This window comes from Zootoca vivipara, chromosome 3 (genome assembly GCF_965207765.1).
Source record: "Zootoca vivipara chromosome 3, rZooViv2.hap1.1, whole genome shotgun sequence".
NCBI lineage: Eukaryota > Metazoa > Chordata > Lepidosauria > Squamata > Lacertidae > Zootoca > Zootoca vivipara.
In genome coordinates, this window is record NC_142586.1 from 83607638 (window position 1) to 83633038 (window position 25401).

Consider the following 25401-nt stretch of genomic DNA (forward strand, 5'->3'; position numbering starts at 1 on the left):
CCTTCATACCTGTTAGCAGTGCTTTTTTCTATTAAAAAATGTTTAGAAGTACTGTCATTTTCCTATTCATATTGAAATACTGCCCCTCAATGAGGCCAAACTTAGATGCAGAGTAGTCTGTCCTGACCCACTTTGCTTAGATACCAAACCCACTCTTTTCCTCACTGCTTTGTCATTCTGGCTGAGACATGGTCAGTGAAGAAATGCACTGTAAAAGATCGATAGGATTTTGGCTGTTCTGGTCTGTCACTATTAAATTCACTCAAGTGTGGTATTGAGGAATAGCTGTAATTCCTGTATTAAACTGGTTACCTTAAATTTCTAACAGACTTATTTGGAAGCCCCATTGATTTTAACAGAGCTTAACTGCAGTTATTATAGTATCTGAAGCATGGGTATTTTTAAAAAATAACTTTCGCTGTACTTTTCAATGAGACTTGCTTCCACAGCAATGTCTATAGGCCTGGAATGTTAGTATGACTTCAGATTAAAAAGAAGAGGTGGCATATTTGCTAAATCTGAGTCGAAACTTTTCTTTGCTGGTGTTGAGGGATGCCAGCAGAGCAGCTGTGAACATGTTCTGTCCTTCCTCACTGATGTGTGTGTGTGTGTGTGTGTGTGTGTGTGTGTGTGTATCTGTATATAAGATATCTTTATCGTTATCTTTATTGTCCCCTTGCGGGAACGAGATTACTCGGTTGCTACATCCACTGTATGTATGTATATATATGTATGTGTATATATATGTACACACACACACACACACACATGTACATACGCGGCTTTGTCATGCTGGCCATATGAACTGGAAGCTGTACGCCGGCTCTCTCGGCCAATAACGCGAGATGAGTGCTGCAACCCCAGAGTCGCTCACGACTGGACCTAATGGTCAGCGGTCCCTTTACCTTTACAGTGGTACCCCACAAGACGAATGCCTTGTGCAAAACTCGCAAGACGAAAGCGTTTTGCATTGCGCGAGGCGTCTCGCAAGACGAAGTTTCCTATGGCCGCGCTTCGCAAGATGAATAGGAACGCATTGATTAAATGGGTAGACTGGGTAAACCGGGTAAATGGTAAACCGCTCTTCGCAAGACGAAATTTTCACTATATGAAGTGACTCGTGGAACGAATTAATTTTGTCTTGCGAGGTACCACTGTGTGTGTGTGTGTAGGTTCAGCCAAGGGAGACGGAGCAAGAGAGACCGAGTCAATGTACAGCTAAGTGCAGGTGACCTTGAAGGCTAAAGTCAGTACAGTATTGGAGCCGTAACTCAACTCTGAAGAGGGCACTGATTGCAAGGCAAAAGGAAAATTTGCTTAACTAACAAGTGAGGTGAAATGAACTCTGAATAGAGAAACAGAATTATGAGGCGTTCTGTGGCCAAAAAGGGGCATATGAACATAATACTTGATAAGTGTTGATGTCCAATAATAATAATAATAATAATAATAATAATAATAATAATAATAATAATAATAATATATTATTTGTACCCTGCCCATCTGGCTGAGTCTCCCCAGCCACTCTGGGCGGCTCCCAATCGAGTGTTAAAACAATACAGCATTAAATATTAAAAACTTCCCTAAACAGGGCTGCCTTCAGATGTCTTTTAAAAATAGGATAGCTGCTTATTTCCTTGACATCTGATGGCATCTATGATGAGAGAAGTCCTGGACTCTCTCCTGGAGGAATAAATCATCATCATCGTTTATTTACAACCCACCATTTTCCCTGACAGAAACCCAATGGCCTTCAGTGGTGGGTTGGGACCCTGTTCCGTGGTGCAACATGATCTGAACCGGGTCACAATAGCATCAGCAGCACCATACAAATATATATTGTTTTTTAAAAGTAATAAATTGGTCCCCAAATGCATGTTTGTATCAAAGGTGTATTCTGGGCCTGAAAAAGTTGAACCCTACTAAAACCAAGAGCTCACCAGAACCCGTCAGTGATTGATAGAAGTTTTGGGAATCTTAGAGCTTGCTGAGCCTAAACAAAACCCTTATTCTAAAGGGGAAAGCAGGGGGTTTCTTTTAATATATGATGATTATTATTTTTATTACAACAAGGTATCTCCTGTTCACCAAAACCAGCAGAAATTGCCCTGCTATAATTTTTATAATTACCACAAGATGGCAGTACTACTTTACTTACTCATTGGAACCTACAGTATACTTGTTTAATTTTAATACAAATCCATATTTATTATTAAAACACAGAAACCCCAAACCCCAATATCAAGAAGATATAAACGAAAACAAGTAGCTAGTGAAACCTTCCATATCTGTGGAATACTCTTGTGTAGTTGTTGTTGTTGTTCGTAAATTGCAGTTGGCTTGATGTTTAGCAGATTATTTAATTAACTACTCTCTTTTTTTTGGTACAGGGTGGCTGGGTGTTACTTCAGAACTGCCATCTGGGTCTGGAGTTCATGGAAGAACTTTTAGAAACAATGATTAGTGCTGATATCCCTGATGATACCTTCCGAGTATGGATAACCACTGAACCACACGATAAGTTTCCAATTACTTTGCTACAGGTCAGCTCTAGTATATTCAAGGGGATTTAGATAAACTGTTAAGATAATTCATGTGGCAAAACTGAAAGTGCGAAGGAGAAATATTGCTTGCGTTGAAATTTAAACTGTGGTAAAAGTTAAAGACTTTTCAGTCATATGAGAGACTTTAGGTTATGGCTGACGCAAGAAGAGAATCTTTACCTATTCAAGAATTTCCTCTCTTGTAGACTCAACAGGGCTCTAAAACAGAGATTGTTCTGCCATCGGCTTGTTGTTTTTTCCAGACAGGAATGCTATTGTCCAATTGTCACTGTCTTTGGTGTTCTCGTTTGTTCTTAAAATGATTTTTATATGTATATCCTACCTAAAGGTAAAGCTAAAGGGACCCCTGACCATTAGGTCCAGCCACGGATGACTCTGGGGTTGTGGCGCTCATCTCACTTTACTGGCCGAGGGAGCTGGCGTACAGCTTCCGGGTCATGTGGCCAGCATGACTAAGCCACTTTTGGCAAACCAGAGCAGCACACGGAAACACCGTTTACCTTCCCGCCTATTTATCTACTTGCACTTTGACGTGCTTTCGAACTGCTAGATTGGCAAGAGCAGGGACTGAGCAACGGGAGCTCACCCCGTCGCGGGGATTCAAACCGCCAACCTTCCAATCAGCAACCCCTAGGCTCTGTGGTTTAACCCACAGCGCTACCCGTGTCCCCTATCCTACCTAGTGGGTGTCATTATTTGGGTTATATATAATGAATTTTACAAGGGGCTTCCAATCTTCTCCAATCCAAAATGTCAATCAAATCCTCACCTGCATAGTTTCCCTGATGCTGTTACTGGCAGCTGTTGCTCCCTGACTCGTTAATGAGACACCTCACTGCCCTCAGCATTGATCATTGGCTGCTGAAGGGTATTACATTTTTAGTATAAATTGTCCAGTAGCACCTTAGAGACCAACTAAGTTGCACACGAAAGCTTATACCAAGAACAAACTTAGTTGGTTTCTAAGGTGCTACTGGAAATTTATTATTTTTTAATGTATTTTAACCGCATCAGACCAACACGGCTACTTACCTGAATCTAGAAATTTTTTAGTAGCTTATAGCTCATTGTTATACTGGACTAATAACAAGGGATCTTAGGGGTTTTTTGGGGGGGAGTGTTTGTGAATTCATACCTAATGGAATCAGATAAACAATGGAATAAGGAAGAAGGTGTGGATACAGGAAGCATGTGTGTTTCATTCAGTGGGAAGCTGTTAAGTCAGCCACATGTCTGTCATTTTTAAGACTTTTGGCTTTTGTTTATGTCTGAACTTTAGCTTTGAAAATGGTATGATTTTTAGGCATGCTGCTTTTGGGGTCAAATGACATAAATCTTTTTTCCCCCTTTATATATATATCAGACTTCCATAAAATTCACAAATGAACCACCACAAGGTATGCGAGCAGGTTTGAAAAGAACATTTTCTGGTATAAATCAGGACTTGCTTGATGTCAGCAACATGCCCATGTGGAAACCTCTTCTTTACACCGTGGCTTTCCTACACTCCACTGTTCAGGTATTACAAACATACTTACTTTTCATTTATGCCCAACAGTATCTCTCCACTGGGATGCCTGAAAAACAACCAATTGCTGTATGTGAGCTCAATATAATGCAGAATAAAGGCCTGATACTGCACACTCATCCTTCTGCTTCAAATGTTTCATTTTTGGCCTCAAAGGGTAACAAAAAAATAAATAAATCTTTGGGTATTTGACACACCACAGCAATACCTGAAGAATAATCCTTTAACCCCAAAATTAAAGAATATAATAATACAGCTTTCCTGTATCTCCTGCATTTCCTGTATTTTTGAATGGACACTGCCAAATAAGATGACTAAAAGTGACCATGCTGTGTCTAAATGGGATCTGTAACGGTCACTGTATAACTTTCTGGGTTTTCAAGAGTAGATTGTATCACGAGATTCTTCCGTTGATTTCCTGGTGTATCTTGAGCTGCAGAAGGTGCATAATGCATATCGAGAAACATTTGTCCATTTTCTATCAATATTCTGTCGATTCTAATATATTTGATCAGAAAATGGTATTGACCTGAAATGTCAGCAATAGAAGTTGTTAAACGAAAAGCAATAATAACCGAAACAAGCATCATTAATAAATAGTGAAATCACACTCCTTGCTTTCTATTGTCTTATTTCAGGAGAGACGCAAATTTGGCCCTTTGGGCTGGAATATTCCGTATGAATTCAACTCAGCAGACTTCACAGCCAGTGTTCAGTTTATACAGAATCATTTGGATGAATGTGACATTAAAAAAGTGAGTATCCCTATACTGCAATGTTGTTTCTACTTTGTATATTCTGAGGGTGATTATGGTCAGTTTATCTTAACCTCAATAAAGAGACAAGCATTAGAGCCCCAGTTTTTTCAGTGACTCAGATTACCCACCCACCCCTTCACTCAGCCCCCAGTATCTCAAATGGGTGCTTGTGTGGCCCAGAGAGATCCTGCAAACCATTTGCAACATAGCTTCTCTTGAAAGTGTGAAGCCTTCCTTAGCAGAAGTTTAAAGTGAAGAGGAACGGCCTTGGTCATACAGCGGCAGATCCAGGATTGTGAAGCAGCAAACAAATGTGGATATGCTTTACTAATACTAGCAGTCATTACGTGATCTTCAATTAACAGTGCACTTATATTTTCTCTGCCTCAATTATGAACTGCACTCTAAGTTTAAAACGTTGGGCTTCATCCATCTTCCTGTGGGTGATGGATTCCTGTGGCTGATGAACTGAACTGCCTCAGTTGAGCCTTCTTTTAACCCCTTTCCCACCTGCAATGACATGTACCTTAGCATGTATTGTAACTTGGCAACTATTACTGAGAACCAGGAGGCATGTGTGTAGCTTCCATATAGAAATCCATTCCTCCCTCTCTTCCCAGAGTCTCACACTCAGTGTAGTTTGCAGGCCAAGACCCCGGGCAGAGGAGAGGGATAGCTAGATGACTATATGGGAAGCACACTTGGGCCTCCTGTTGGACGTAATGGTCCATGGCACATGCCATATACCTGCAGCAGCCAGGGAGACAGGGAAATGTCGATTGCTTTGTGTGCATAGCTGCATCCATAAAGGAATGGATCATACCCACAGTTATTATTGCTTATAAAAGAACAAATGGCTGCAGTCTGTACTTTTGGGTAGCAACTCGTTCACTGTGGGACACAATGCATTTGTAGTACATTCAGTTAATAGTTTACAGCCATGTTGACAAATAAGGCTTTTGAATGGAATATGAGAAATGTGGCAAATTGCCTCTTCCCTATAGATTTTCAGTTATGTGGGATGATCAAGAGCTAAAAACAGATTTTCACAATCCTAGGTCAAAATCACAAGATGGTCTTTATTTTTATTTGTTTTCTGGAGAACCTTAGTTATATTTGAGGTTTTCCATTTTTACCTTTGGGGCAAAAGTCAGAGTTCCGGGCGCCTGCACATGATCCTTAAGAATGTAGATTGGACAGTTTCAAGTGTGCTGCAATGATTTCCCATCCAGATTTGGGCCCCATAAAGTAACTGTGCCAAAGGTTTTGCTTGAAAAACCTCTAGAGCTGCTGGAATATGCCTGCCTCCCTTCGTATAGTAGAAGCGAGACAGTATCTTGGCGCTTTGGGATGCTTTTTCCCTAGCGTATTTGTGATGAGCCTCCCAAGACGCTGTTGACTGGAAAACTACTCCAAGGTATTTGAAGATTTTGAACTGTTCTATTGGCCGATTGTCCATCTCCCATCTGTGTGGTCTGTGTCTCCTAGCAAAGACCATGACTTTGGTTTTTTGGTGATTTACCACCAGTTGATCTCTCCTGCAGTAGGCTGCGAATTCTCTTAGTAGCCTTTTGAGGCCTACTTTAGCTCGTGATAGGAGAACTACATCGTACGCGTAAAGGAGTGCTGCAATTGATTTTTCGGCCAGTTTAGGGGCATGAAACTCCGGGGATGTTAGGTATTTGACCATATCATTTATATATAAATTGAATAAGGCCGGGGCCAAAATGCAGCCCTGCTTGACTCCTTTGGTGGATGGTACAGGGCCAATTAATTGACCATTAACTGTGGTTCTTACATACAGCTTGGAGTCTCTGTATAGGCTTTTTATCAAGAATAGTAATCTTTTGTCAATGCTGGAAGTGTTTAATTTGGCCCAAAGTTTGACTCGCGGAATCGAGTCAAAGACCGCCTTCAGGCCAATAAAGGCTGCGTATAGAATCCCACGTGTTTTCTTGACATATTTGTCGATGAGATGTGCTAATACAAAGCAATGGTCAATTGTTGTTCTGCCCTGTCTGAGACCGGCTTGCTCCTCTGCCAGAACTGCCTCGGTTTCCATCCAATCAATTAATTTAGTGTGGAGGTGTTTGGCGTACAATTTGCTGGGGATAGAAAGAAGGCTAATGGGTCTGTAGCTTGCTGGATCTGCCATAGGACCCTTTTTATAGATTGGGATGATTACCGCCCACCAGCTAATATTGATCTTCATGAGCTCTGCCGGGATGTGGTCTATGCCTGGGGCTTTGTTGTTTTTCAATTGGGCAATTAATTTCCCAACCTCCTCTACGGAAACAGGAGGCCAATATGGTAAGTTCTCGGGGTGAGCACTTGGGTCGTTGTGCTGGACTTCCTCATCGTAGAAAAGGGTTTGAAAATATTTCACCCACTCCTGGGGTTCTACAGTACATGTGGGACCGATCCGCTCCTGGCCCAGGAGGCCCGTGATGGTGCGCCAGAAGGAGGTTGCGTCTTTCTCATTTGAGGCCTTCACTAGACCACACCAGGCCGATCTCTCAGCTTTTTGTTTTTTCCCCTTTAGTAGCTGTTTACAGTTTCGTCTTAAATAGACGTAAGCCGTAAATAGCGAGGGTGCTCCGGTGTTTCTGTAATTCTGATAGGTTGATCTCAGACATTTCCTTGCTTGTCTACACTCCATATCAAACCATCTCTCTTGATCCTTTGCCCGCTTTGTAGCAGAGTTAAGTATATCAGTTGTTAGGAAGGTCTTTAGTCTTGCTAGTAACTCGTTGAATTAATCCAGGGCCTTTTCCCCAGTGTTAGCTGATACAATGGCTGAATAGATCGTCTTCATGTCTTCCGAATGGAGGAGATGAGTTAGCTCTATATTGAGCATGGGAGTGCATTTAATTCTTCTAGGGGCCGGTAATCCCAGATTAACGGAGGGGGTGTGGTAAAGGTTAGCCGTGGGTTTGTTAAACAATGGACCATCGAGCGCTAAAATTAGTGGGAGATGGTCGCTTTCGGTGTTATGTCCCACTTGAAACTTTGACACAAAATTATAGGCGAATCTTGAAATCAGTATATAGTCTATCACACTTCCTCCCGCCTTTGTAAAATGGGTATACTCCCCTGGACGATCTTCTTCCTTACTACCATTTAATATCATCAGCTCCTTTCTTTTTGCGACCTGGGCTAGACGTAGCCCCGAGAAATTGCATTTACTATCTTTGGAAAGTCGTGTAACACCTGCCTCAGTTGAACTTTCAGGGTCCTGAATCTGATTATATTGTCTGTAAAAATTGTTATCATCAGTTCCCATGGGGGCGTTAAAGTCCCCCCCCAATTATAATCGGAGTAGAAGGGTGGGAAGATTCTATGGACTCTAGGAAAGTCTCTAACTCTGCCCAGTTAGCTTTAACTATATAATTTTTTTCGCAAGGGGGCAGGTAGACATTGACCAGTACAAGTGCATCTCTCTTGAATTTAAGTATGACTGCCGTGGCTAGGGAATTGCAGTTTGGGAGGGCTTTTAAGGAATGTTCCAGCTCTGTGGAGATAAAGCTGGCTAAACCTCCACTAGGCCTGCCTCCCCTTACAGAAGGAGTAGCATATAGGGAGTGACAAGTGTAGCCATTAAACAGAATGGGGTCGCTATGCCAGGTCTCCTGCAGGAGGATGATATCGAATCGCTTCAAGAACACTGCAAGTTGTTGATTGTTTTTCTTAGTACGCCACCCTGCAATATTCCAGGACAACAGCTTTAATTCTCTGTCCCTCCATGATGTAAATTTGTGGAATCCACGGTGTCCAGTAACCCCTTTACATCTTAAAAAACACTCCCATTAAGTTTGTCAATAGGCATCTGCTTCATAGAGGGATGCTTATCCTTGGCTCTAGGAGACTTAAAGGGAGGGTTTGAACTTGGGGGAGTAGCTGTTTCATTTGGAGAGAGTTTTTGATAGCTGAGCCAGGTGCTCAGGGATGTCACAGTCTGGTTTAAATCTGCCTTACCATACACCAACGGGGGCTGCGGTTGGTATTCCGAATCTACACATTTAAAGGAGCCTCCCACTGTCCTCTTGCCCACTAGGCACTTGGGGGATATTGGCCATATGTGTGAGACTTCCATAGTCTCTACATGGGCCTCCTTTTTAACCAGTCTGCTTCTCAGAGTGTCCAGTCTATCCAAGATTTCCTTTTGGGCTGGCATCTGCAGTGACCAAAACCGATTTATTAAAGCATGTTCTTCTATGGAGAAAAAGAGTCCTCTCTGTCGTTCGAATGAAGTTGTGTCTCAGGAGGGGCTAAGTCTTCCTGCTGGTGCCCTAGGCTCCGGTTTTGTTGCATGTGCGCTCTGACATTTTGTTCCTCTGTTCCTGGTCTCCCTTCCCCCTTGGCCAATAGGGAGGATAGCGGAGCTCTATTTTCAAAGATTCGTAATAAATCTATTCCTTTCTTTAAAAATAGATTTATTGTTCTAAAGATGAAATTAACCAGTTTATGATCTGTGAAAGTGATCAGGGCACCTACCGAATGTCCATCTTGATATAGGTAATCTATACTAAGTCGGCTGCTTTAACTGCCCCAGGTAAAATGCTGTTTATAATAGTCAGCAGGTGCCTCACACAGTCTGTCCCTGTGCAAGGACCCAGTGGTTTTGGATAGTTCGCGAATACGATATTTTCCGGGCTTAGGACCAGGGTCCATTTTATCTTTATACAAGGGGCTTTGAATTCCAGCAAGTTCCCGTCTATGTTAGAAATTCCCGACTTACTTCTGTTTACAGTTACGACAGGGGCCCTAAGTGGATTCAAGGCGGGAGCATCCAGGTGTGGTTTGGTTGCTTTTGTCAGGCCGGGCGAGCACAAGGGAAGAACATTCTTAAGACGGATTCTAGCCGTTCCACCATGTGCACCAAATGCGGCCCTACGACTGGAGGCCTCCCCTCTGTTGAAACCCGAACCTGGCTAAGAACATTCAACTATTGGCTTCACTTAAATTTAAATCGATCCGGCCTATTGCCCACATAGAAGTTTGTGGTCCAAAGCAGTGCATCAAAAATTACTTACATGTGGCCTCCAAGCACAGCACTTACTTAAAATGGGTCTTCCCAGGGCAAAAACCCTTATTGACCAACGCCTGAAGGACATCGAACTGCAGAATAATCTGGCCTCTATTAAGAAATTTAGTTCCTGGTACGCTTTTATGCCCCCCTCCCACTTTGACTCTCGGGCAACATATCTATCTAACCTCATTATCCCCAAATTTAGACAGGCCTTTACGCTGGCCAGACTAAATATGTTACCCTCAGCTGTTCTCGAAGGTAGATACCAAAAAATTCTAATCGAGAACCGGCTCTGCCCCTGTGGATCCGGCTACGTAGAGACTGTGTCACACGTTCTCTTGTCTTGCTCCCTATATAAAGATCTGAGGGATGAGACCATCACGCCAATCCTATCTGCCATCCCGGGCCACTCATGTGAAGCCAAATTGTTTTCACTCCTAGCCGACCAGAACAGCTCGATAACAGAGAAGGTTGCCAGATTTATTGAGAGAGCAATGAGACTGAGAGCCGCTATTTGAATGATAGCAGTGTAGGCACCCGGATTCCCCGTCTAGGATTTTATCAGTATTATTATTATCATTTTATTTATGTTAAATTTTAAGGAATGAGATTATTAACTTATTTTTATTTATTACCCCCTGCTTATTTGGTTATTATTATCTTTCTCCTTGTCCTGACCATCCCCCTGAGGCCATATTCACAATCTTTCAATTTGGCTGGGCCCTACACTTAACTGGCCCGGAATAATCTACCAGAGAGAAGGTCACCGCCCATGGGACAGAGGGACATCGACGAATGATAACCCAGCTTTTACCTTGGGTTTTAATAGGTTTAATAGGTTTTATTGGTAACCATATATGTAACGTATTTTTGTTAGTGTTTGTCCTTTTGATGCTATGGCCTGTTGGCTACGCAAATAAAATTTGATTTGATTTGATCCTTGAGCACTTTGTGCAATCCAAGTACAGTGGAACCTCGGTTTATGAACACCTCGGTTTATGAATTTTCAGTTTATGAACGCCGCGGACCCATCTGGAACGGATTAATTCACTTTCCATTACTTTTAATGGGAAAGTTCGCTTCAGTTTATGAACGCTTCAGTTTATGAACAGACTTCCGGAACCAATTACACCCATGTTTCAGTTTATGAACGCTTCAGTTTAAGTACTTCGCGGACCCGTCTGGAAAGGATTAATCCACTTTCCATTACTTTCAATGGAAAAGTTCGCTTCAGTTTATGAACGGTTACTCCGCGGACCGTCTGGAACGGATTAATCCACTTTCCATTACTTTCAATGGGAAAGTTCGCTTCAGTTTATGAACGCTTCAGTTTATGAACAGACTTCCGGAACCAATTGTGTTCATAAACCAAAGGTACCACTGTATGTGAGTATGTACTAGAATTTCTAAAATGTGCTTGTTTTTGTCTCTAGGGAATATCCTGGAGCACAGTCCGATACATGATTGGAGAAGTACAGTATGGAGGCAGGGTCACTGATGATTATGATAAGCGTCTTCTTAACTGCTTTGCAAGGGTAAGGAAATGTGATGAAAAGTTCTTAACAATAAGCAAAAAAGGCTTCCAAATGAACAATGATTCACTTTCAATTGAACTAAACTATAGAATGTTGTTAAAAATGTACCGTACTGACATTGTAATAGGACCCTCATGGCATATAGTCAATCATCTGGAAAGAAAGGCCTTTCAAATTTATGATTTTGTATTTCTCATAAAATCAATGTATTAAAGCCATTGCTATGTTTTGTTTTTTTAAAGGAGTAGGCTTTCAGTTATTCATATAACAAGCTAATATTCTATGCATTTAATGAGTAGATTTTGGGATGTTGGTTGGTGATTGTGCTGTCATGACCTCAGAGTCCAGCAGTGAGCCAGGGCCAAAGGAGCCAGAGCAGATTCCTGGCTTTTTGGGTCTGATGCTGGTAACCGGAGGACAATTGAACCTGAGGGTGGCAGGCAGGCAGGACCTCATTGAAACTAGATGCCGCAGCATTAGAATCCATACAACTGGCGCAGGACCCTCTGGGCCTGAGGAACCATGTGTCTTTCATAGTACCTCACCAGTACAAGAGTGTATGGAGAGCACCAGGTCGGAGGCCATGCAATAAAGGAGAAGTGCCTGATTTGAGGCCAAAGGGGTGGCCCTTTAAGAGACCCTAGAAGATGGTGACAGAGGCTCAAAAGTCTCAGTTTGCCCTCAACCCTTGTAGGAGCAAATTGCTCACTTGGGACTCTCCATGGTACTGAAATGCCTGCTCACTGGTTCCTGGCGGTGGGTGGGGCTTGCGGGCTGGCGTGGGGCCCGGCATCATCCACACCAGTGATCTGCACGGCAACACTGTTTTTCCCCACTGCAGCAGCCAAGGGGGCGGAGCCTCAGGAGCAGATAGCGCCTGCTAAGGCTTCACTCTAGTCTGCTCCTGTGGCTTAAAAGGGGCAGGAGCTGATGCTGGCCATGCAGTCGGGCCTTGGAGTGTCCCCCACCCAGCCCTCACTCCAATTGCTTCCTTCGTTACAGACTAAGCTTTCTCCTTCCAGGTTCATGGGCGTTGCTATGGTCGGATGATGGTTGCTGTCTTTCAGAGCCGGGAAGGAATTTTCCCTGCTCTGCAGGTTTTGCCTTCCCCGTAGCAATTGTCACAACTTTGGCAGTTTTAGGCCTTGGGCGGAATCCTTTCGTCCAACAATCAACAAAGGGGTGACGTGGTGACTTACCCTTCTGCGGCGGCAATATCAGGCCCCCATTAAAGGGGTATTGAGGGGAGTTTCTGTCCACAAGCACACTGAAAACTCCCCTCTGCAACGTGGAAAGGGAGCCAGCTGTGTAAACACACACTTTGCAGTGTTCCCATATTCCTGACTGACCCTGCCATGCCTCAGACCTCAACACTGGGCTGAGAGGGATATACGCCCAATGCCGAAGCCAAGGTTTCCTACATCTGGAATTCAATAAAGTTGTAGCCAATTGTTAATCCCAAAATATCTTGTCTGTGTTTTGTTTTATTTAATTGAGGGCTGGCTCTCAGGGTGGGGGTGGGGGGACTGCGCCTGGGCACACAACAACCAACATTCTTCACTCTGTGAGCTTCTCTGGATCAGCACAGGAGGACTTTGCCAACATTTGATGGTTTCTGCTTTCTGTCCTTGTGTACCACATTCTCAACAATCCAGCTCTTAATTCTTAACAACCTTAAAATTTTAACCCCCCCCCATTTTTGTATAGGTCTGGTTCAGTGAGAAGATGTTTGAGAATACCTTCTGTTTTTACACTGGTTATAAAATACCAGTGTGCAAAACTCTGGAACAGTATCATGATTATATTTCAACTCTTCCGTCAATGGACAGCCCAGAAGTATTTGGTCTTCATCCTAATGCAGACATTACGTAAGTGTTGTTTTTTTTATAGCAAATATGGAAATTCTTCAAGTTTTTCTTCAATCACTTTAAAAAATATATTCTAAGTAATGAAGTATACTGGAAATCTACAGTATTTACATATACCAGAATATTTAAGAGAGCCTTTCTGGACTTTTCCAAGATTAAGGGAACAATCCAGCATCATGCTGGTCTGTGGGAGGGAATTAAGGGCAAGTCCCATTTGCAAAAGTGGAAGTTGGTTGTACAAGTGCAACATCATAATTGGATATTACCCTAACTTAACACTTTTAAACATTCCTTTAACAATTTTCAAAATGTGATTATCCTATGAACAGAGAGCTTTCCCATTTGCTCTAACACTTCTAGCAACACTTTTATTCCCACTCAATTGTATTAAATAATTTGGTTGACATTAACACAAGATGAACTTAGATTAAACAGATTTCAAAAAATGATATTATTTCATTAGTTCTCATGAAGTTCTTTGAATTTAATGATGGAATTTCAATCTTACCTGATAACTGCATTTTGAATGTTATCTTTTATTTAGTCACTTTTCATCCTTAAATACCTGGCAGGTTGTTGTTATTTTCTGCTTCAAATACTGCACATCTGCTACAGGATATAATTAGTCATCATAATATTTTATTAGTTTTTTCTGTTATTCCTATGATTCAGTCGTAAATTATGCTTTAGGCAATATGCTCACACTTAGCATTTCTGTGATTGTTAAAATCTGGTCAAACATTTCAACGGCATTATTAACAAGTTTTGAACACTCAGTTATTAAATGTGATATTTACTTTTGGGTTTCAAAAGTTTTACTGTAGAGGACAGAGTCTATTCCTTAAATTACTTCAGAAAGGCAGAAGTGAAATCTCAGGGGGAAGTGCCCATATCTGAAGATTCATGTCTAAAGAGCTACGGCTTTGACATTTTGTATTATATTACAACACGTATTATCGTTTTGACATTTCATTATTATTCAGGTGTAAGCATGCCTCCTGTAATTATATCCATGTATTTCAAAAGTAATGTGAGAAGCAGCCCTGAGGTATAAAAGAGCTTGAATCATAGAATCAGAGTGGGAAGGGACCACAAGGATCATCTAGTCCAAACCCGCGCAATGCAGGAATCTTTAGCCCAATGTAGGGCTCGAACCCACAACTCAGGACTAAGAAGTATAAGTTGCCTGTGTAATAGCATGCCAAGCACTGCTCTCATGAGCTCCAGACATGTGGGGCTGCCACTATATCACTCGAAATGCTAATGAAACTATCAATGCAGCAGATGTATTTGTTTGTATATTGCTTTATAGGCTGGGATTATCACACACCATTGGCATCTCATTTAAACCACCCATCAAACAGTTTTGGGAGAAAATGCCCAAAGAAGCTGCAAAGTGGCATTTTAGGTTTTGAGTACTGTAGTTGGTGTGTTGCTGCTCTGGGAATGCACAGCAGCTTTCAGGGATGAATTTCCTGAAAGATCTCCGCAAGAGGCAGCTTGGCATTTTTTTCTTTCCCTTTCTGAAATGTACATGAAATTCACTGGTTCTTTTCCTCGTAAATAAAACTGAGTCTTTTTAGCATAGCATAGCATAGCATAGCATAGCATAGCATAGCGTATTGTGGACTGCCAGAGAACAGCTATTCCTAGTAGCAACCAGACATCACAACGATAGTAGTATGAGCCTTTGGAGTCACAATGCCTTCCCTTCCCTCTTCTTTTATGCTCAAATTGAGGAGGTTTAAGCAGGAGGAAATAACAGGTTCTCTTAACTGCAGGTATTGAGAGAAAATAAATCTGTTATCAAAATAGTTGCAAAAGTAAAATACTCTTAACAAAGAACTGCAAAGTGCAAATTTCACGGGCCCATTTCCTAGCAACAAAACTAATATTCTGCTGCATATTATTGAAAATTCCTCTCAGGTATCAAAGTAGCACAGCATCTGATGTCCTGAACACCATTACCAATATTCAGCCAAAGGAAAGTGGAGGTGGAGTAGGGGAAACCCGAGAAGCTATTGTGTATCGATTAGCTGAAGATATGCTTGAGAAGCTGCCTCCCGATTACATAGCACATGAGGTGACTGTTTTTAAATTCTACAAGAGAATTGCAGACATGGGAATACTAATTTTTTTGAGGCAGGGCTCTTGAGACTGATGCAGTGTCTGGGTGGTGTAGAAATCGGCATGTGTGGTTGTGAACAATACCAAACACACATGCGTGCAGTGGATGCACTAAACATCCTAGCAGCTGTTGACACTAAAGGAAAGGTAAGTTGCAAACAACAAGCATAAGGTCATGATGGAGAGGCAGAGCTCTGCAAAACCAGAACTAGATCAAAGGACTTAAAAGAGGAATTGGTAGCTTGTGAGTTGATATAAGTCATACCTAGGACAAGCTGCTAAGTGTGGAACTTATGAAAGTATAACCTTTACATGCTAGAAAATCCAGGAAAACATCTACCTTTTCTAGGCAGAAAGAAAAAAAGGTAGATGTTGGGCCAGTTTAGAAATAATGACCTTGTTGTGATAACCCTGGGTTTAGTAAGCTGTCCACATGCTCCTCCTCCTTCATTAGCTCTTCTCGTCCTAGTTTAAACAAACCATGGTTTTCCATTACACACCAGCTGGCAGACTGGTTTAATGTCGCCTTTTTAATCAGGTTATTAAATCTAGATCTGTTTTATGTTTCAGCAGACCCAGTGCCCAATGGTTAGAACACTTGATAACATCCCAAAATATACATGTAAGCTAAAAAGACCAAACCAAATAGTTGCCTACAGTTCATCAGACAAATCAATGTATACCTGATGAAGGATTTGGAGTTAAACATGGTGTTGTTCTCCAGGGGTAGAACCAGGCTGGGGTCCATCCTAATTAGCTGCCCGGGAATGTGGGCTTTTCCTTGGAGCCCTACTCTCAGAGGAGGACAGGGCTGGGCACCATTGACCCTTGCAATGTATTACGCCTATGAGTTGATTGGACCTGGTATAAACAACAGGACCTGGCCTTGTCCTCTTTTCATTGGTCAATAGAGAAGCATTTGTGAGTTCTTAACACTTCAAGGGCCAGCTGAAGTGATCACTCTGGAAGTTACATCTCGGAGATCCTGAATCAGACCACACACACACACACACACACACACGCCTATCTAGTTTAGGGGATAGCCACTCATAACCTCAGCTTTGAAGTTCTGAAACGTTTCCATTAGATTAGAACTTAAGATTTAAGTTAAAATAAATTGCTTCGAGTATTGCTTGTGACTTGAGTGTGAGTAGGTCCTATGATAGATTTCTGGATCTTGCAGCATCTTAGGCAGAACAGTAGTTCCAAGGGACTACTCTTCTAACAGGCAGCAGCTGCTGGCTGATTCCCAAAGATTTCAGTCAAAGCTGCTAATGAATTTTGTGCTTCAGCCATGATCCTGAAAGACCTCTTCTATTGAAAAGTAAGATATATAGAGCTGTGCTAATATTCTTACAGCTGTGCTGAGCTTTTACACACTAGAAGTAAAAGGGGAAGTTTCACGAACCTGTCCTGCTCTCAGTTGCTTTATTCCCCAGTTTGTAGTTTGGGTGCCATTTTTCTTTTTTTAAAAAGGGGCATCTTCCTAAGGTGAGTCTAGACATTAAGGGAACAGTATGACCAAACTGCAGGAGGCAGTGGAAGACAGGAGTGCCTGGCGTGCTCTGGTCCATGGGGTCACGAAGAGTCGGACACGACTAAACGACTAAACAACAACAACATGATGATAATGTCATGTCATCACATAGCCTGCCAAATTTGGCTGCATGATGATATCATGAAGCCAAATTAGAGTGAGGACAATGTTTTTACTCTGAACAAACCTTTTCTTCTATTTTGCACCCCCCCCCCCCAATTCAATAACTAATAATAATAATAATAAATTTATTTATTATTTATACCCCGCCCATCTGGCCGGGTTCCCCCAGCCACTCTGGGCGGCTTCCAACAAAACAGAAATTCTAAAATACAGAAATCCATCAAACATTAAAATACAGAAATCCATCAAACATTAAAAGCTTCCCTAAACTTAAAAGCTTCCCTAAGACTGGGGTAAGGGGCTTGTTTGTAAAATGCACATACCTGTTTCAGCTTAGTCCTAAGTATTCTGTTATAGGGAATCCTGTAAGGTTACATAAAGGGAACATAAAGGTCCATGATGCTAGAAGAGGAATTTGGCTGGATGTGTATCTAATGGCTGTACCTTAAGGAAAAATTATTAGCTAATCAATTTCCAATGAGAATTGCTCCCTTGATTCTATATATCGCATCAAAGGTCATGTGTATCCCCAGATTACAGTAACTTCAAACAACTGTACATATTAGCAAATAATTTTCTCTTTTTATAGTCAAGATGCTGCAAACATTGGCCCATTTGTGCCACTTATTGAAAAACCCAATGGATTCTTCAAGGGCAATGCAAACAAAAAACAAAACAAAAAACAAGTTACAAGATTAATCCAGAAGAAATATGAAAGAGTAATGATGATATTAAAGTTGTAATTTCTCCTTCCTTAAAAAAAAATCCATAAAGCATTTGTTTCTTAAGTATAACACAACTTCACGGAGGCACAGTACTTATTTCTCAGAATTTAATGGGTATACTCATTGTCCACAATGAATAGCCTACAAATCTTACATAAAGCATGAGAATGCAATAATTGCATTCTTTCCACTAACTAGATAGTCATTCCCTTTATATATCAGTGCTTAGATGATCATAAAGTCTACTGATTTAGGGTACAATCCCTGAAGCACTGCTCCCTGGGCAGTCTCCATTGAAGTAAATGGTGACTATATAGAACTTTACTCATCATGGGGTAATGGTGGGGGGTGGGGGGTGGCGGAGGAGGTTTGGTCTCTCTTCTAAATGCTGGAGAGTTCAAAGCTAACGTGACAAAACATTGCTCTTTTTAAAAATGTTGGGGTAGCGCAATCGTAACTGGGACTGGCTGGAGGAAAGCGCCATGTGGCAGATCTGCTGCCGCATCACAAGCCAGTCAGGGCACAAGGTGTGCCAGGGGTCTGTGCATTTTGTATTTTTCCCACGGTGTCAGTCCCTAGGTGGATCTAAGGGACTTTGACCCAATGGACCCAAAGCTGCTGGTGCCTCAACCCACTTGGCTCTACACTACATGTATGTTGCTTCTGTGTGTGCGCTGCCTGAGTTGGTATTTTCCTGTGGTTACTTTACATCTTTATACTGGACCAGTCCTCTCCCTGTACACTTTGCCTCTGTCCCTTATTCACTATCTACTCTCTAGTTTTCTCACCCCCCCCCCTCCTTAATTTTCATCTTCCAAGAACTCCTACTTCTGCAACTAATTATCTGGTAGCACCTGTGCCATTGGTTCCCAGGTTTGATGTCTTTTTCTTGCAGGTGAGCAAGTTGGCTTTGACTGGGCAATATTTTTGACAAAACTGTTTTTGTCATAGCATTTTATAAATTCTATTTGTATGGCTGTTTTTTAAAAACAGTTTTCAAAGTTCTGTAATCTGCTTCAGGGTGAAGCATTATTTTGTAAAAGATAACTTTTTGCTACACTGCAATTTCAAATTGGTTCTAAGTGACACTGACTTCAGAATTTTGTAACAAGCATGGGCGTGGATAGATAAGAGATCTGTGTAAGTGATTTGTGTAATGCACCTGCTTTTTTGTACTTCCAGTGTGCCATCCAAAGGGGAGACTTTGTGAGCTTAAGCCACGTTTGAGTCTTATGCATCTCTCTGCAATGTACACAGTGAGAGGTCACAGCTCAGTGGTAGAGCACATGCTCTGCACACAGAAGATCCCAGGGCCAATCCCTGGCATTTTGGTAAAAGAAACTGCAAGTAGCAGTCTAGGAAGACCTCTGTCTGAGCCCTATCAAAGCAGAAACCATCAGTGGGGCTTTGTCAGCTCGCACCACTTGTCGTGAATGCTGTACAACAGGCATAGGCAACCTTCGGCCCTCCAGATGTTTTGGACTACAATCCCCATCATCCCTGACCACTGGTCCTGTTAGCTAGGGATCATGGGAGTTGTAGGCCAAAACATCTGGAGGGCCAAGTTTGCCTATGCCTGCTGTACTGTATCAGAAGACTGGTCTCTCGTTCATATGAGAGCTGTGGGGAATTCAAAACCTGTGTTGGTCTCAGATGGGAGTGAGATGATTTGTGAAGAATAAGATGCCTTGGTACCTGTTATGTTGGCTGGTACCCCAACCCCAGCCCTGCAAATCATAAACGGAAATGGTGCAAAATATAATTATTTTCCTAGTGTTACTTTAAATGCTTTATTGACTGGATTACTTTCTCTTAACTTCCTATTTAGGTGAAAGCCCGCTTAGTAAAAATGGGACATCTTAATTCTATGAATATTTTTCTTCGTCAAGAAATTGATCGAATGCAAAAGGTTATCAAAATAGTTCGAACCAGTCTAAGTGACCTTAAGCTCGCCATAGAAGGAACTATTATTATGAGTGAGGTAACGTAGTCCATCATTATGTAAGACTACTAATTTTAAAACTAATGCATCTCATATCAGGGCCACTAATTTTTTGTTTTTAATTTCTTCAGAATTTAAGAGATGCACTTGATAACATGTATGATGCTCGGATTCCTAAACTTTGGAAACGTGTATCTTGGGATTCTTCCACACTTGGCTTCTGGTTTACTGAACTTCTAGAGAGAAACAATCAGTTTCGCATCTGGATTTTTGAAGGGAGGCCTCCTGTATTTTGGATGACTGGATTCTTTAATCCTCAGGGTAAGAATTAGAAGGGTAAAATTAACTGTATATTATCCTGCATTTAGCTACAGTTTAATTTACTCTGCTGTAGTGAGATTCTCATAGAGGGTGGGGGAAGGGATCAAATACATTCAGAGGCTCCCCCTCCCCCAATTCTACAAAGAAAATTTACATTTCTAATATGTATGTAATAATATGTATGTAAAGTATGATAACTGCTCACAGCTTCTCTCAAATTGATACAAAAGTAGCTGTGATATCCAAAAGACTGTGGTGTCCCATAGGACATAGATACAAGTTCTTCTAAAACTGCAACTTGTAAACATTTTCCCTGTATGACCTCCACTGTAGGATTTAATTTTCTGGAACCAAAATAGAATTTATTGTACATTCTAGCAAGTAATGTCGTCTCTCAGATGGATGAAAATCAACATGCATACATTCTTGTCAAGCATTTCTCCATTTTTGGCATACACCCTGTTAGCAAGACAGCATTTCATCATGGGCTTGCATGGTTGGTTGCATGCCAATTTATTTTCCCATACTGTCTTGGCAACCAGTTTCTATTTACCAAGGGACATTTAGGCTACTATTCTATAGCCACTCACCAGGAAGGAAGTTAATGGGACTTATCTTTTTAACAGACATTTATAGGATTGAAATGTTAGATATTTGCAGAAAAGTAAGGGGGAAAGAAGTAAGTAAAGTTGTAAGACTGGGGAGAAAAAACAGTAAAATAGAACAATTTGCCATTTTCTGTGCTTTAATGACTATCTTATACTGAGGTAGACTGATGAATGTCACTGTGTAATTTCTAAACAAAACTGATTAGCTTCAAAGAACAGGTAAAAACTTCAGAGAATACTGTATTTTTAGCTCCATAAGACACATTTGCTCCTCCTAAAAAGTAAGAGGAAATGCATCTTATGGAGCGAATGCATGGTCTCTGGAGCCGAATTGCCCAGGGGCAAAAGGCAGATTGTGCTTTTTTATTTTTATTTTAGAAAGAGCTATGCTAAAGGCTAACAAGAGGGAAAGAGGATGTTGAAAGGAACCTGCTCAGCTGCTGATTGCAAGAGATCGGGGAGGGAGATAAGGGACGCTAGCTCCCTTCCCTTCCCGCCCCGCCCCCTTGCCCAGGCCTCCATTGTTGAATGTTCTGCAGATGGAGGCTGTTTGTTTCCCCAGCGACATGTGACTGGCTGATTAGATTATCTGTCTGGAAACTGTAGAAATGGCTCCCTTTCCTTTCCTAAAGAAGCTGCAGAACTGTGAGTTGAACCCCATAAAAACAGGATTTCCCCCCCTTTGCAAGGTAAGCTCAACAACTTTGAGCTGATCCTCAAAAATGGAGCTTTCCCCCTTTGCAAAAAAGCAGCACAACTGTGAGCTGACCCCCCCTCCCAAAACGGGGCTTTTCCCATTTGCAAAAAAAGCTGCACAACTTTGGGCTGATCCTCAAAAAAATGGAGCTTTCCCCCTTTGCAAAAGAAGCTTCACAACTGTGAGCTGTTCCCCGCAAAAAACAGGGCTTTTCCCATTTGCAAAGAAGCTGCACAACTTTGAGCTGATCCTCAAAAAAATGGAGCTTTCCCCCCTTTGCAAAAGAAGCTGCACAACTGTGAGCTGATCCCCAAAAAACCAGGGCTTTCCCCCTTTCCTCCTCTAAAAATTAGGTGCATCTTTTGGTCAGGTGCATCTTATGGAACGAAGGTACAGTATTTGTTTGGCAACAATTGATTTAAATTTTGAGAGCATTTTGGTTCTTTAGATATAAAATACAGCAGTGCTTCTTTGCCTCTAAAGCCCATAATACTTTCAGTCACAGTGAGGCCAATACATGGCTTCTTTTGATTACAGTTTCTGGTTTTTCAAATCCTTAATATTTGCTGTAGCCACTAGATGTTGTTACTATTAATTCACTAATAAATAACAATAGTTGTAGCCTATAGTTCCACTGTTCTTGCTTTTCTCATTTCTTCTTATTTATTCCATATATTTTGTTGGTAATTTGCTGCTGAGAGTTTTAGTGTGCTTTTTTATACCATGAATGCTTTAACCTTAAAGCACTGCAGCCTGAAGACAGAAAACAGAAAATGTTGTATTTAACTTGCCTTGTTTTTTCATCCACTTTGAAGGTTTCCTAACAGCTATGAGGCAGGAAGTGACTCGAGCACATAAAGGATGGGCTTTGGATACAGTAACTATCCATAATGAAGTGCTGAAACAAGCTAGAGAAGAAATTACAACAGCCCCTCCTGTATGTGTGACATATTTATATTTTGGCATTAATTTCAGAACTTACTCATAGGAGTTGCATCCAATGAAATAATTCAGCTTGCTCAAGGACTTCCACTTGTGTAATGGAACTTCTCTCCCTCTCCTCCCCCCATGCTCAACAGGGTTTGACGAAACCCAGAAGCACTGTGCAAGTGGAAGTCCTTGCACAAGCAGGATTGTTACTTTCTCTCTCTTTTTACTGGCTTGATAAGAGCCTAGAAGCAGCCTTTTCCATAGCAAGCATGGAAACCTAGACTTCTAGCCTAGGTTTTTAAAATACCATCTGCTAAATAGACAGACATAAGAACAGAGTAATTTATCCTCCCTCCACCAACCAGCCTGCTGCATTTCTGCAATGGTTATGGAGAAATAGACTTTCCTTCTTCCTTGACTAGTACTGAAACCAAATGGGGTGGTGCGCGGGGTGTGTGTGTGTATTAGAGTATTATGTACCCACTTGCATGGAATTTCATGAACTCACAGTGGAATTCCTGGTCACCTATTATTAAATACATGACTGTGTTATATGGTAATGAAGTGGTAAAACTATTCATTGTGATCCTTACATTTTACTACACCATTGCTTGTGCCTGTAAAAAAAGCAAGGGTAGCCATCATGTTTTGGACTACAACTCCCAGACCATCAGTTACATTGCCTGAAACTGATGGAAGTTTTATTCCAAAGCATCTGGAGGGCATCGTGTTGGCCAACCTGATATAACTATTTGATATTGATCATATTATAGAATCCTGATAAACCTGATAGGCTAAAAGGTGAAGAAACATTGCCCTAAAAGCATTTTTTTCTAGGTTTATTAATCCATAATTAATACACACACATACACACACATATCCATATACATATACATATATATATATCGGTGTGTGTGTGTGTGTGTGTAATTATCACACTCAAGTGTTTTGTTTATTTCTAAAAAATATATATCTTGTCTTCTCCCTACCATGGAATCCAAGGCAGCATACAGGTGGTTCGGGCACTAGCCAGACCCAGAGCCATTTGGCATCAACAAGGTGGTGGCCTCATGTTGCTTTCAGACCATGAAGGCACAGTAGCTATTTTTAATCTGCTATTTGGGGTTGGAAAAGATTCCCTACCCCACCCTAGATAAGACTTGCCGAAGACCATAGAGGGTTTAAAAAGAAAAAAGCAAAAAGCGACGAGCTGTTTGCCCTTCCACATAGCAGTCCAGGACTCCTGCTGTAAGACCTACCTGCTGTTGTGCCTTAAAACAGTTATTTTGTCTTTTTGGTGAGCTCAATATCTTAACATTTTTCATTCCCATATGGTGCAATTTCAGGAACTTTGTGGATCAATTTTTTATTACAATTTCAAACTTTGCTAATTATGCCACATCTTATATTGAATAGGTTAAGTCAAACAGTCATGTTGTAATTTTAAAAGCAGACACTTTTCTATGCATAATAAACATCAAATTCTTTTCACACAGGAAGGGGTATATATTTATGGATTGTACTTGGATGGAGCTGGATGGGATAGACGTAATAATAAACTCACTGAATCAACTGCGAAGATTCTTTTCACTGTGCTTCCTGTTGTGCATATATTTGCGATTAATACAACTGGCCCAAGAGACCCTAAACTCTATGTTTGCCCCATCTACAAGAAGCCAAGGAGAACCGATTTGACCTATATTACTGCAATCTACCTAAGGACAACTGTCTCTCCAGATCACTGGATACTGAGAGGAGTAGCCCTCCTGTGTGACGTCAAATAAAGCTTGATCCTTCGATTTTGACAAACACACTAAAATAAGATGTATCAATCATTTAAACTTTATTATTAAAGGGGTACACAAATTGACTTTTTCATTATTAACTATTCTCTTCCCCCATAAAGTCCCATTTGCTTTATAATTTCCAGCAATTCTACCTTGTACAGTTATGCTTTAGTATTATGACTTTTGTCAACTATATTAAATTTTTCTCTTGCCAAACTGAAAAATCTAGTTTTGTGTTTTAATTTCCCCAGCTTTCCACTTACTTTTTTATTGTTAGTGGAACATATTAGCCTAGTTAACTAAAAAATTATGCTGTATTTAGATTTAGTAGCCCACACATTGGGAAGATCAGTGGAACCAAACTGGCACAAATCCAAGTACCCTATTTTGACTTTTTTGTGAATCAGACTGCCTATCAGAAACTGTTGAATGGATATAAATCTTTACCATAATACAAATTGTTAATCGGTTTTTTTTCCTCTGAAAAAGACAAACCACTTACACCAACATGCTTCTTTTTAAGCAAATTTTTGCTGCATTAAAGACAATGGAATTAAGTAAAATGAAGTTAAAGAAACGGTGGCTTAAGTGAGCTATTCATCACAGTCAACATAAACAGGATAATGGTTGATATTGCAATATATTTGATTGGGGAGATTTCCTTCTCAGGAACTGCCCCCATCCCCTCTGCCACTACTTTCGGATGTGTTTACTGGAGATCAAAAGCTAACAGTACTGTACTTGGCCCAGCAATAGTATTGTGCATACCTTTGATAGTCAACAAGAAACATTTCCTTCTAACCCAGGAAGAACTTGTCAGATACCAGAATGCTTACCAATTATAAATGCTTGTGGGTAAATGCTATTCATTTGTCATTTGGATCCTTTGAGAGTCAGCGTGGTGTAGTGGTTAAAAGCGGTAGACTCATAATCTGGTGAACCAGGTTCGCGTCCCCGCTCCTCCACATGCAGCTGCTGGGTGACCTTGGGCTAGTCACACTTCTCTGAAGTCTCTCAGCCCCACTCACCTCGCAGAGTGTTTGTTGTGGGGGAGGAAGGGAAAGGAGAATGTTAGTCGCTTTGAGACTTCTTCGGGTAGTGATAAAGCGGGATATCAAATCCAAACTACTCCTCCTCCTCCTCCTCCTCCTCCTCCTCCTCCTCCTCCTCCTCTTCTTCTTCTTCTTCTTCTTCTTCTTCTTCTTCTTCTTCTTCTTCTTCTTCTTTGCTTTGAAGTTGGTTTGGTGATACAAATTGTGTGTGTGTGTGTGTGTGTGTGTGTGTGTGTGTGTGTGTGTGTGTTTCCAATAAATATAGAACCA

The 25401-nt window shown here is 41.3% G+C and overlaps 1 protein-coding gene across 1 annotated transcript in view; it reads left to right on the top strand.

Annotated features, from left to right (window-relative positions):
- DNAH8 (dynein axonemal heavy chain 8) overlaps positions 1–24292 on the top strand; it is a 127896-nt gene extending 103604 nt beyond the window's left edge. Inside the window, exons 80-89 of the mRNA XM_035110511.3 lie at positions 2391–2543; positions 3928–4083; positions 4731–4847; positions 11313–11414; positions 13122–13282; positions 15209–15365; positions 19623–19775; positions 19868–20057; positions 22178–22299; positions 23789–24292. Of these exons, the coding sequence (XP_034966402.3) occupies positions 2391–2543; positions 3928–4083; positions 4731–4847; positions 11313–11414; positions 13122–13282; positions 15209–15365; positions 19623–19775; positions 19868–20057; positions 22178–22299; positions 23789–24076 (1599 nt within the window). The 3' untranslated portion in view covers positions 24077–24292. The remainder of the gene's footprint in view (positions 1–2390; positions 2544–3927; positions 4084–4730; positions 4848–11312; positions 11415–13121; positions 13283–15208; positions 15366–19622; positions 19776–19867; positions 20058–22177; positions 22300–23788) is intronic.
- Positions 24293–25401: the final 1109 nt, after the last annotated feature.